The sequence below is a fragment of the Protomyctophum bolini genome (assembly GCF_963924005.1).
Source record: "Protomyctophum bolini genome assembly, chromosome: 23".
In the NCBI taxonomy this organism is placed as follows: domain Eukaryota; kingdom Metazoa; phylum Chordata; class Actinopteri; order Myctophiformes; family Myctophidae; genus Protomyctophum; species Protomyctophum bolini.
This window is the reverse complement of record NC_137884.1, coordinates 4,845,391-4,858,855: the sequence shown is the minus strand read 5'-3', so window position 1 is coordinate 4,858,855 and position 13,465 is coordinate 4,845,391. Positions and strand designations below refer to the sequence as shown.

The 13,465-nt window shown below is 39.2% G+C and overlaps 1 protein-coding gene across 4 annotated transcripts in view; it reads right to left on the bottom strand.

Moving 5' to 3' along the window:
- LOC308311311 (uncharacterized protein) overlaps positions 1-13,465 on the bottom strand; it is a 48,793-nt gene that overhangs the window by 15,961 nt on the left and 19,367 nt on the right. For all 4 annotated transcript variants that reach the window (XM_080757982.1, XM_080757983.1, XM_080757984.1 and 1 more), the window contains exons 18-29: positions 13,006-13,054; positions 12,259-12,321; positions 11,507-11,596; positions 10,360-10,440; positions 8,848-9,152; positions 6,965-7,013; positions 6,191-6,253; positions 5,431-5,520; positions 4,699-4,779; positions 3,180-3,484; positions 1,304-1,352; positions 530-619 (exon numbers count right to left, since the gene is read on the bottom strand). In XM_080757982.1, the coding sequence (XP_080614108.1) occupies positions 530-619; positions 1,304-1,352; positions 3,180-3,484; positions 4,699-4,779; positions 5,431-5,520; positions 6,191-6,253; positions 6,965-7,013; positions 8,848-9,152; positions 10,360-10,440; positions 11,507-11,596; positions 12,259-12,321; positions 13,006-13,054 (1,315 nt within the window). The remainder of the gene's footprint in view (positions 1-529; positions 620-1,303; positions 1,353-3,179; positions 3,485-4,698; positions 4,780-5,430; positions 5,521-6,190; positions 6,254-6,964; positions 7,014-8,847; positions 9,153-10,359; positions 10,441-11,506; positions 11,597-12,258; positions 12,322-13,005; positions 13,055-13,465) is intronic.

Below are 13,465 nucleotides of genomic sequence, written 5' to 3'. Positions count from 1 at the left end.
TGGCCTCCTGGTGGCGCTATAATAGGCCAATGTGAAAAGGGTTGTGTGTTCTTACGCCTTTGATGGCAATTGGATGATTTGAGGCATTGTGTTCCAAAAATGTGTTTTGCAAAAATCCACCTGTTGGTGGCGCTATAACAGGACAATGTGAAAAGGTGGCATATATTCCTCAGCCTAGTAGGAAAGTGCGTGAAAGATTTCACGTAAATTGCATGCTGCAAAACGGGACAATCCTGCAAACTTTGAAAGCCAATGATAGCCAATTAGGATGGAATATGAAATATCGGACAGATCCGTCTTGAGCACTGTTGATCTTGATCCGCTATGGCCCCATCCCCATGCATTTAAAGTAATAGTACTTACTGTCACGATACATCAGTCAAATGACAATAGTGGCTGAATAAATATACTGAAGTCATCAGGATTTGGGTCATTATTTAACAGGTAAGTATTGTATGGGAAATGGGTTTATCTACAGCAGTTCTTAGGGTTACACAGACCAATAAAAAAAACGTATGCTGTCCCTCACCACCAGCAGCTTCTGGTTGTGTATCTGTGTCTGTGTCTGTATCTGTATCTGTATCTGCATCTGTGTCAGGCTCAACTTGAGCAGAAGGACCTAAAATAGACAATAAGAGACAATAAACAACAACAAGAAAACTATTGCCATATAATATTGGCATGGTGTGTATCAGCATTGACAACATACTGCAGTATTATTTGTATGAAGGTCCAATATAATGAAAATATCCAACACTACACAACACAAGCTGCAATTCTACATTTGATTATTATAGAATAGTTAGTTCAGGAAGTAAAGGAATAAATGGTGTCTCGTCATCATTCTGCAATTTACAGTTATGTACATATTAATGCATAATAACTATGCATTAAATAATAATTAATCTGATGACCAAATTACATCAAATGCCTAAATGAGTTAGATATAATATATAAAATGTCCATACTCCATAGTCTCGTGTTTGATATAATGATACAATATTGAGTCACTGCAGATCGACAAAGCCTCATAAAAATAGTTTTGCATCTCTTCTTGCCTCCATTTATGAAACCATTTACAGCAATATCATTTAGCGTATTTATTTTCATGTCCAACACCATTTTAGTGAACAAATATGCAGACACAATTACAATTGTTTCTAATTCACTTCAATGTTCAACTAATGAGTTTAAAACAAACAACTACATTGAACTTCATGCATTATATACACGGTATGATTTTACAACATAGATTCTTTGGCATTTCCCTGCTGTGTGTGATGTTAACAGTTTCTTTACTTACTTACTACACTCTCCAGGAGAGAGGGTTTAGCACTGGGCAACTCTGGTGCCTGAAATGAAACAAGGCCGGGGAACCCATTTGTACAAATAAAATAAATACAGTACATCAAATTGTGCTCTATACACAAGCTCATAACGGTTTGAATTATCGAATCAAAGCAATACAGGGGGATTTAAGCGAATAAATGGTGCATTTATATAGTGCCTTTATCCAAGGCACTTACACATATTCATGCAGCCTAGGTGTCTGGGCCTATGTGACTCTTTTTGATACAGAGACAGACATGGCGAGACTAAAGGTGGTTGCATACTGGACACGTTTTTCGGAAAACCGATGCAGAAACACACACCGAAAAATGCGCTCGGTGTGTGGGGACCTTAACTGTTCAGGAGAAAAACTTTTTTTATCCAAAATGAGTTAATAGCACATGCAGACTCTTCACATAATACAGCATGTCTGAAATAAATGTCAGAGCTGAAATCGACATGTAAATGCTTAAACAATAAACATGCAGTTAAACATGAGTACACAGAACTGAACTTTTGAAGCCTGTTTTCTCAACTCGCTGTTTTCTGCAAGGCATTAATTACTCTCCATATCTCCGAAAGTGGTGGGTCAAACTGAACAGCCAAGAGCCAATGTCAATTTGAAGCCATGATTCCCATATGCTTTCATATGAAACAATGAAATTGACCGTCAGGAATGGTCACATATATGGGCATAGCAGGGATTGCATTAGGGCATCGGCTGGGAATGCCCATATATGGAGATCCCCGATGTCATCAATATTAAGCGGCCCATATATGGGAATGTCAATATATGGCCATATCGTAACAGTGTCATGCTGACCAGTGTGGTTGCCGCGACGCGAGTCACACTTGCAAATGAACCAAGTTGGTACAACACATGGATCTCCATATGTGGAGCTGACTATCATCACCTGGATCTCCATATACTGTATGAAGATTACGACACTGACCTCATCAAACACTATGGAGCCGGCCAGCAACTCTACATCTGACCTCACTGACACCAGATTCCTGAACTCCTGTTTCTCTGCCGAATTAAGAAGCTCTGTTGTTTCAGCGCGACCTTGCAAGGTCTCGCCCACAGGGGTCTTACTGGCAGTAGAAATCAGTTGTAGTGACTGTTATTTAGGCCTTTTTCTTACATTCTGACAGTATTATACAGAAGAGGTAGGTTCACTACTAGGAGGACACACTCAATGAGCAAAGATGAACCAGAACTAGCAAAAAAAAGCACCTGGTCCCTACGGGGCATTTGGCCTCTTCCTAGGCATGTAACGATACACTAAACTCACGAATCGATACAATACATACAGTATCACGATATGAGGTTTATGATACGATTTTTCACAATATTTTAAACACAAATTTCTCTCCAAAAGCACTTGAAGATGGAATAAAATTAAAGCTCACATTTCATATCACACACATCATAATTCACTACCCCCCCCCCCTTTTATTTTTTATTAAATCAATTCATATCATCGGGATTCAAATCATTTTAAATCGATATACGATATATCGTTACATGCCTACCTCTTCCTGCTAGAAAGTCCCTGATGCCCACCCATCTTCAAAGCCCCCCAATATAGCGTGTCACTTCGTGCTGCACTGCTAGCTTGTAAATCTGCAATAAAAATCTTAAAAGTATGACAACTATTGATTTAGGAGGCATTTTGCCCGCGGGCTATAACTGCAGAGAGCCAGCGGTGTTGTTGAGCAGCCTGCACCGCTCAGTTCACACAGGTGATTTTTGCAGTTTGGAGGCAAATGTTGCTTTGAGGAAAGCTGAACACAAACAGGGCTCTCCAATTCTAGACGTAAGATAAGATGCAAGATATGACACTTACCTTTGGAATGTTTTTACGGTACGGTTTAATGTATGGTTTCAACCATGCCAGGCGTTGGATCCTTTCCAGATCACGCTGACTCTTCTTCTGTTTCCTACTGATCTTTACAAAATGGTCACGCCTGGACTTAAATTTACGCCTACACTGTTCTCCACTTAGGTCTAAAGCTCTGCCGATGTCCTTCCAGGTGGTGTTGCAATCTTGCATTGTGTGTAGTCGCGATTCTGTATCATACAGATGTGGTTGGTTCCTGACTAACTCACAGAGTGAATTTGAAAAACCTGGTGCCATGTTCTTCTTGGAAACTGTAAATGATAAAAGTTAGAGTTAAAAGTTTAGTTTGAATCTTGATCTCCCACACATCCTTTCCAGTGAGCTATATAGTGCCGTGTTCCGTTTGCTGTGTTTTTTCTTTCAATGGATCAACACAACGCCCTGTACAGTATGACTCCAAATGTGGGCAAGGTTTAACCCATTTTGGATTTTCTTTCTGAAAAAACTGATTCTATGTCAGTGGTGCTCAACCTTTTTCATGTCAAGGACCCCCAGAATTATCTCTATTGGGCCACAGAGCCACCCCCCCCCCCCCATATCAAAATATGTAGTTCCAGGGACCCCCCAGAAGCCAATATTTTAGTTAAACATGTTCGCTCTGAAATATATATTCAAAGATTTGCGCCACATTTTGGCGACTTTTCAAAAATAGTAGACCTACAAGCTCGTAGCACGCCACTAGGTGGCGCGCTATGAGCTTGTAGATCTGATATTTTTTCAATAGCTAAAGTATAACATAATGCTTAAAACACATAATGGGGTTCCCGCCCAAAATGGGTTAAGGCTGATCAGAGCCACACTTCCATTATAAAATAAATATTTAAAAACTACCATACTGTACTATACTAGCATACTGTACTGTATATCCGAAAATATTGGCATTTCCCTACTGTGTGTGATGTTCAGTTTCTTTACTCAACTTATAAGCAACTGAGAATTTTAAAAATGCTACATAAATTGCATGTATCATTATTATATATATTAAAAGAATAGAGCACCGGAGTCTGACGACAATATCGGTAGAGGGCGCAAATCCACGGGTTCATTTTTTATTTGAATTGTAATCCCCATAGCGGGATTTTAGATCGCCTCATAAGAACTGTCTTTGAAAAATAAACAAATCATCCAGGCTGTTACGCTCATATGGATATGAAGAATCAACTGACTGAGAGAAAACGCTATTGTTACTGCTACTGAATTAGTTCCAATTTCGCAGACTGTATCATATATGAGTGAATGACTGTCGCAAACGACACAGAGACACCTCCCTGACAATAACACAGAGACAGCTTGTTTCTTTTTGGACCACAATGCTTATTGTAGACGATATATTAAAAATCGCCCCATGCTATTTTCCATAGAGAAATGACTTCCGTGAACCAGGAGAATCGAGGGGATGAGCGAGTGACGCCAGGACTTCGGTGCTCTATTGGTAAACTAAATAAACGTGCACATTGTCCCTCACCAGGAGTAGCAATTTGAGAATGCGATGATGGTTCTGGTTGGCTCATTAGTGCAGCTGGCTCAGGCGCTTGAGTAGAAGAACCTAAGCAGACATAACAGATACAACAAGAATAAGATACAATAAATAATAATGAAGGTCCAATATAATGAAAATATCCAACACTGATGATCAGCCAACGCAGGGAAGCTGGAAGTACCCTCTCTAAAAACGCCGGGACAACTCTCCACACGTCCCAAACTCTTCTCCCTTCTGGCTCCAAAACTGTGGAATGCACTTCCCATTGCAGTCAGAACTGCAGCATCACTCCCAATCTTCCGCCATAGTTTGAAAACCCACCTTTTCAGACTCCATCATGGCCCATAGCACTTACCCCACCCCCTTAGATAGCAATTCTGTAGACTTAGATAGCATTTGATAGACTTATAGCATGTTATGTAAACAGCATAAGTGCATTGTATGTAGTCATAGCACGTCATAGTACATAATGTATATCATAGTAGTATAGATGTATAGCTTATATGTATAGTTTCATTATAAATATTTCACTGTTACTTTCTTAGTTTACGCATGTTTCATGATAAATGTTTTTATGTGATGTATTCCCCATGCTTTTTGTTCTTGCTTAATGTAAGTCGCTCTGGATTTTTGAGGTTTTTCTATGTCCAGCTTTTAGCTGGACATAGAAAAACCTCAAAAAAGGTAAACTAAATAAACGTGCACATTGTCCCTCACCAGCAGTAGCAACTTCAGAATGCGAAGGTTCCGTTTGGCTCATCAATGCAGCCAGTGCAGCTGCAAGCTCAGGCGCTTGAGTAGAAGAACCTATAAGCAGACATAACAGACAATAAGATACATTAAATAATAACTGTTGCCGTTGCAGGAATACATATTCCTAAACTAGAAAAAAGCGTGTCCCCTCAGGGCACAGGTCTCCACACCAGGCCAGGTCAGGTTGTGGCCTCCTGGTGGCGCTATAATAGGCCAATGTGAAAAGGGTTGTGTGTTCTTACGCCTTTGATGGCAATTGGATGATTTGAGGCATTGTGTTCCAAAAATGTGTTTTGCAAAAACACAGGTTGTGGCCTCCTGGTGGTGCTATAACAGGACAATGTGAAAAGGTGGCATACATTCCTCAGCCTAGTAGTTAAGTGCGTGAAAGATTTCACGTAAATTGCATGCTGCAAAACGGGACAATCCTGCAAACTTTGAAAGCCAATGTTAGCCAATTAGGATGGAATATGAAAGATCGGACAGATCCGTCTTGAGCACTGTTGATCTTGATCCGCTATGGCCCCATCCCCATGCATTTAAAGTAATAGTACTTACTGTCACGATACATCAGTCAAATGACAATAGTGGCTGAATAAATATACTGAAGTCATCAGGATTTGGGTCATTATTTAACAGGTAAGTATTGTATGGGAAATGGGTAATTCTACAGCAGTTCTTAGGGTTACACAGACCAATAAAACAAACACATGCTGTCCCTCACCGCCAGCAGGTTCTGGTTGTGTTATCCATGCATCTGTGTCAGGCTCAACTTGAGCAGAAGGACCTAAAATAGACAATAAGAGACAATAAACAACAACAACAAGAAAACTATTGCCATATAATATTGGCATGGTGTGTATCAGCATTGACAACATACTGCAGTATTATTTTTGTGAAGGTCCAATATAATGAAAATATCCAACACTACACAACACAAGCTGTAATTCTACATTTGATTATTATAGAATAGTTAGTTCAGGAAGTAAAGGAATAAATGGTGTCTCGTCATCATTCTGCAATTTACAGTTATGTACATATTAATGCATAATAACTATGCATTAAATAATAATTAATCTGATGACCAAATTACATCAAATGCCTAAATGAGTTAGATATAATATATAAAATGTCCATACTCCATAGTCTCGTGTTTGATATGATACAATATTGAGTCACTGCAGATCGACAAAGCCTCATTAAAATAGTTTTGCATCTCTTCTTGACTCCATTTATGAAACCATTTACAGCAATATCATTTAGCGTATTTATTTTCATGTCCAACACCATTTTAGTGAACAAATATGCAGACAGAGTGACTCACATACATACACATAGTCCAATTACAATTGTTTCTAATTAACTTCAATGTTCAACTAATGAGTTTAAAACAAACAACTACATTGAACTTCATGCATTATATACACGGTATGATTTTACAACATACATTCTTTGGCATTTCCCTGCCGTGTGTGATGTTAACAGTTTCTTTACTTACTTACTACACTCTCCAGGAGAGAGGGTTTAGCACTGGGCAACTCTGGTGCCTGAAATGAAACAAGGCCGGGGAACCCATTTGTACAAATAAAATAAATACAGTACATCAAATTGTGCTCTATACACAAGCTCATAACGGTTTGAATTATCGAATCAAAGCAATACAGAAGGATTTAAGCGAATAAATGGTGCATTTATATAGTGCCTTTATCCAAGGCGCTTACACATATTCATGCAGCCTAGGTGTCTGGGCATATGTGACTCTTTTTGATACAGAGACAGACATGGCGAGACTAAAGGTGGTTGCATACTGGACACGTTTTTCGGAAAACCGATGCAGAAACACACACCGAAAAATGCGCTCGGTGTGTGGGGACCTTAACTGTTCAGGAGAAAAACTTTTTTTATCCAAAATGAGTTAATAGCACATGCAGACTCTTCACATAATACAGCATGTCTGAAATAAATGTCAGAGCTGAAATGTAAATGCTTAAACAATAAACATGCAGTTAAACATGAGTACACAGAACTGAACTTTTGAAGCCTGTTTTCTCAACTCGCTGTTTTCTGCAAGGCATTAATTACTCTCCATATCTCCGAAAGTGGTGGGTCAAACTGAACAGCCAAGAGCCAATGTCAATTTGAAGCCATGATTCCCATATGCTTTCATATGAAACAATTAAATTGACCGTCAGGAATGGTCACATATATGGGCATAGCAGGGATTGCATTAGGGCATCGGCTGGGAATGCCCATATATGGAGATCCCCGATGTCATCAATATTAAGCGGCCCATATATGGGAATGTCAATATATGGCCATATCGTAACAGTGTCATGCTGACCAGTGTGGTTGCCGCGACGCGAGTCACACTTGCAAATGAACCAAGTTGGTACAACACATGGATCTCCATATGTGGAGCTGACTATCATCACCTGAATCTCCATATACTGTATGAAGATTACGACACTGACCTCATCAAACACTATGGAGCCGGCCAGCAACTCTACATCTGACCTCACTGACACCAGATTCCTGAACTCCTGTTTCTCTGCCGAATTAAGAAGCTCTGTTGTTTCAGCGCGACCTTGCAAGGTCTCGCCCACAGGGGTCTTACTGGCAGTAGAAATCAGTTGTAGTGACTGTTATTTAGGCCTTTTTCTTACATTCTGACAGTATTATACAGAAGAGGTAGGTTCACTACTAGGAGGACACACTCAATCAATGAGCAAAGATGAACCAGAACTAGCAAAAAAAAGCACCTGGTCCCTACGGGGCATTTGGCCTCTTCCTAGGCATGTAACGATACACTAAACTCACGAATCGATACGATACATACAGTATCACGATATGAGGTTTATGATACTTTTATATTTTTCACAATATTTTAAACACAAATTTATTTTTCAGACAAATGACCGAAAATAATATATTTTAAATGATTTATCTCCCCCCTCCCGAGCTTTTCTCACATTTTTTATTTAACTACATTGCAAAAGTAGCATTACTTTTCATGTACTTTTCAGGTTCTGTGCAACAACTGTAAACATGCTTTCTTGTTTAGAACCTAGCTCGAGTTAACATGTAAAACAAAGATTTCTTTGATGGCATCTTAGGTTAGATGTAGACCTATTTGACAGTGCAGAAACAGAATTGCCTTCCTTGATGTATTGAGCATCAACGACCATCACCTGGGCGCGCACACACACACACACACACACACACACACACACACACACACACACACACACACACACACACACACACACACACACACACACACACACAGTGTGTTTGGAGGCAAATGTTGCTTTGAGGAAAGCTGAACACAAACAGGGCTCTCCAATTCTAGACGTAAGATAAGATGCAAGATATGACACTTACCTTTGGAATGTTTTTACGGTACGGTTTAATGTATGGTTTCAACCATGCCAGGCGTTGGATCCTTTCCAGATCACGCTGACTCTTCTTCTGTTTCCTACTGATCTTTACAAAATGGTCACGCCTGAACTTAAATTTACGCCTACACTGTTCTCCACTTAGGTTGAAAGCTCTGCCGATGTCCTTCCAGGTGATGTTGCAATAATGGAATGTGTGTAGTGGCGATTCTGTATCATACAGATGTGGTTGGTTCCTGACCAACTCACAGAGTGAATTTGAAAAACCTGGTGCCATGTTCTTCTTGGAAACTGTAAATGATAAAAGTTAGAGTTAAAAGTTTAGTTTGAATCTTGATCTCCCACACATCCTTTCCAGTGAGCTATATAGTGCTGTGTTCCGTTTGCTGTGTCCATCTTTCAATGGATCAACACAATGCCCTGTACAGTATGACTCCAAATGTGGGCAAGGTTTAACCCATTTTGGATTTTCTTTCTGAAAAACCTGTTTCTATGTCAGTGGTGCTCAACCTTTTTCATGTAAAGGACCCCCAGAATTATCTCTATTGGGCCACAGAGCCCCCCCCCATCTCAAAATATGTAGTTCCAGGGACCCCCCCCAGAAGCCAATATTTTAGTTAAACATGTTCGCTCTGAAATATATATTCAAAGATTTGCGCCACATTTTGGAGACTTTTCAAAAATAGTAGACCTACAAGCTCGTAGCACGCCACTCGGTGGCGCGCTATGAGCTTGTAGATCTGATATTTTTCAATAGCTAAAGTATAACATAATGCTTAAAACACATAATGGGGTTCCCGCCCAAAATGGGTTAAGGCTGATCAGAGCCACACTTCCATTATAAAATAAATATTTAAAAACTACCATACTGTACTATACTAGCATACTGTACTGTATATCCGAAAATATTGGCATTTCCGTACTGTGTGTGATGTTCAGTTTCTTTACTCAACTTATAAGCAACTGAGAATTTTGAAAATGCTACATAAATTGCATGTATCATTATTATATATATTAAAAGAATAGAGCACCGGAGTCTGACGACAATATCGGTAGAGGGCGCAAATCCACGGGTTCATTTTTTATTTGAATTGTAATCCCCATAGGGGGATTTTAGATCGCCTCATAAGAACTGTGTTTGAAAAATAAACAAATCATCCAGGCTGTTACGCTCATATGGATATGAAGAATCAACTGACTGAGAGAAAACGCTATTGTTACTGCTACTGAATTAGTTACAATTTCTCAGACTGTATCATATATTAGTGACTGACTGTCGCAAACGACACAGAGACACCTCCCTGACAATAACACAGAGACAGCTTGTTTATTTTTGGACCACAATGCTTATTGTAGACGATATATTAAAAATCGCCCCATGCTATTTTCCATAGAGAAATGACTTCCGTGAACCAGGAGAATCGAGGGGATGAGCGAGTGACGCCAGGACTTCGGTGCTCTATTGGTAAACTAAATAAACGTGCACATTGTCCCTCACCAGGAGCAGCAATTTGAGAATGCGATGATGGTTCTGGTTGGCTCATTAGTGCAGCTGGCTCAGGCGCTTGAGTAGAAGAACCTAAGCAGACATAACAGATACAACAAGAATAAGATACAATAAATAATAATGAAGGTCCAATATAATGAAAATATCCAACACTGATTAGATGTCATTTTACATTATTATATACCTATATCACCTAGAATAGTTAATCCAGGAATCAGAATCAAATTAAAAGTAAAAAAGTGGATGAAATTAGTTTTTATGCATAGTTCCCATCGTGCAATTTGTTCCAAGAAATACAGGAATGGAAGAGGGGGGGGGTGTGAGGGGGTAAGGAGATCAAGGCAGGAAAGAAAGAACGTTTGAGCGCTTTTACCACAAAAAGTACAAGGGTTTCAGATCATGTAAAAGCATATTGCACAAACTGCATAGCTGTTGGGTTTCTCTTATCACAGTGAGGGGCGCTAGCCTCTCCTATGTACAGCTTTAAACATTAAAGACAAAAGTGTGTAAACACAAACATTGAAGACAAAAGTGTGTAAAGACAAAAGTGTGTAAAGTGAAGACACAGATTGTGATTGGCCAGAATGAGATGATGTATGATGACGTATGATAAGAGCGAACCCCCCACTTCACATAGGTGTGATTATTTTTACAGGCTGTACAGCTGTACAAACAAGGAGTCTCTTTTCCACAAATACATTTACACATAGTACCTGAAAATGTACATATAGTACCTGGTCACAAACAAGTTGAGAAGCACGAGTTAAACTATTAATCTGATGTCAGTGGTTTACACGTGGAGCAGTTCTGCTATGCTTTGAGGAGATGACACGGTGGATGGATTAGATTAATCTAAAACAGGCAGTTCTTAGGGTTTCACAAACCATTAAAAGCGACTTTGAGAATTCTGAAAAGTGCTATAAATTCCATGTATCATGATTATATATACCGTAATCATGTTACATGCAATTTATAGCACTTTTCAAATGACGTATACATATAAATAATACATCATCATATATCACCTCACCTTCGTCTTCAATGTTGCGCAATGTTTGCGTTTAAACAAACACTAAAAGCTGGACATAGAAAAACCTCAAAAAAGGTAAACTAAATAAACGTGCACATTGTCCCTCACCAGCAGTAGCAACTTCAGAATGCGAAGGTTCCGTTTGGCTCATCAATGCAGCCAGTGCAGCTGCAAGCTCAGGCGCTTGAGAAGAAGAACCTATAAGCAGACATAACAGACAATAAGATACATTAAATAATAACTGTTGCCGTTGCAGGAATACATATTCCTAAACTAGAAAAAAGCGTGTCCCCTCGGGGCACAGGTCTCCACACCAGGCCAGGTCAGGTTGTGGCCTCCTGGTGGCGCTATAATAGGCCAATGTGAAAAGGGTTGTGTGTTCTTACGCCTTTGATGGCAATTGGATGATTTGAGGCATTGTGTTCCAAAAATGTGTTTTGCAAAAATCCACCTGTTGGTGGCACTATAACAGGACAATGTGAAAAGGTGGCATATATTCCTCAGCCTAGTAGGAAAGTGCGTGAAAGATTTCACGTAAATTGCATGCTGCAAAACGGGACAATCCTGCAAACTTTGAAAGCCAATGTTAGCCAATTAGGATGGAATATGAAATATCGGACAGATCCGTCTTGAGCACTGTTGATCTTGATCCGCTATGGCCCCATCCCCATGCATTTAAAGTAATAGTACTTACTGTCACGATACATCAGTCAAATGACAATAGTGGCTGAATAAATATACTGAAGTCATCAGGATTTGGGTCATTATTTAACAGGTAAGTATTGTATGGGAAATGGGTAATTCTACAGCAGTTCTTAGGGTTACACAGACCAATAAAACAAACGTATGCTGTCCCTCACCGCCAGCAGGTTCTGGTTGTGTTATCCATGCATCTGTGTCAGGCTCAACTTGAGCAGAAGGACCTAAAATAGACAATAAGAGACAATAAACAACAACAACAAGAAAACTATTGCCATATAATATTGGCATAGTGTGTATCAGCATTGACAACATACTGCAGTATTATTTGTGTGAAGGTCCAATATAATGAAAATATCCAACACAAGCTGTAATTCTACATTTGATTATTATAGAATAGTTAATTCAGGAAGTAAAGGAATAAATGGTGTCTCGTCATCATTCTGCAATTTAGTTATGTACATATTAATGCATAATAACTATGCATTAAATAATAATTAATCTGATGCCTAAATGAGTTAGATATAATATATAAAATGTCCATACTCCATAGTCTCGTGTTTGATATAATGATACAATATTGAGTCACTGCAGATCGACAAGGCCTCATTAAAATAGTTTTGCATCTCTTCTTGACTCCATTCATGAAACCATTTACAGCAATATCATTTAGCGTATTTATTTTCATGTCCAACACCATTTTAGTGAACAAATATGCAGACAGAGTGACTCACATACATACACATAGTCCAATTACAAATGTTTCTAATTCACTTCAATGTTCAACTAATGACTTTAAAACAAACAACTACATTGAACTTCATGCATTATATACACGGTAAGATTTTACAACATACATTCTTTGGCATTTCCCTGCCGTGTGTGATGTTAACAGTTTCTTTACTTACTTACTACACTCTCCAGGAGAGAGGGTTTAGCACTGGGCAACTCTGGTGCCTGAAATGAAACAAGGCCGGGGAACCCATTTGTACAAATAAAATAAATACAGTACATCAAATTGTGCTCTATACACAAGCTCATAACGGTTTGAATTATCGAATCAAAGCAATACAGGGGGATTTAAGCGAATAAATGGTGCATTTATATAGTGCCTTTATCCAAGGCGCTTATTCATGCAGCCTAGGTGTCTGGGCCTATGTGACTCTTTTTGATACAGAGACAGACATGGCGAGACTAAAGGTGGTTGCATACTGGACACGTTTTTCGGAAAACCGATGCAGAAACACACACCGAAAAATGCGCTCGGTGTGTGGGGACCTTAACTGTTCAGGAGAAAAACATTTTTTATCCAAAATGAGTTAATAGCACATGCAGACTCTTCACATAATACAGCATGTCTGAAATAAA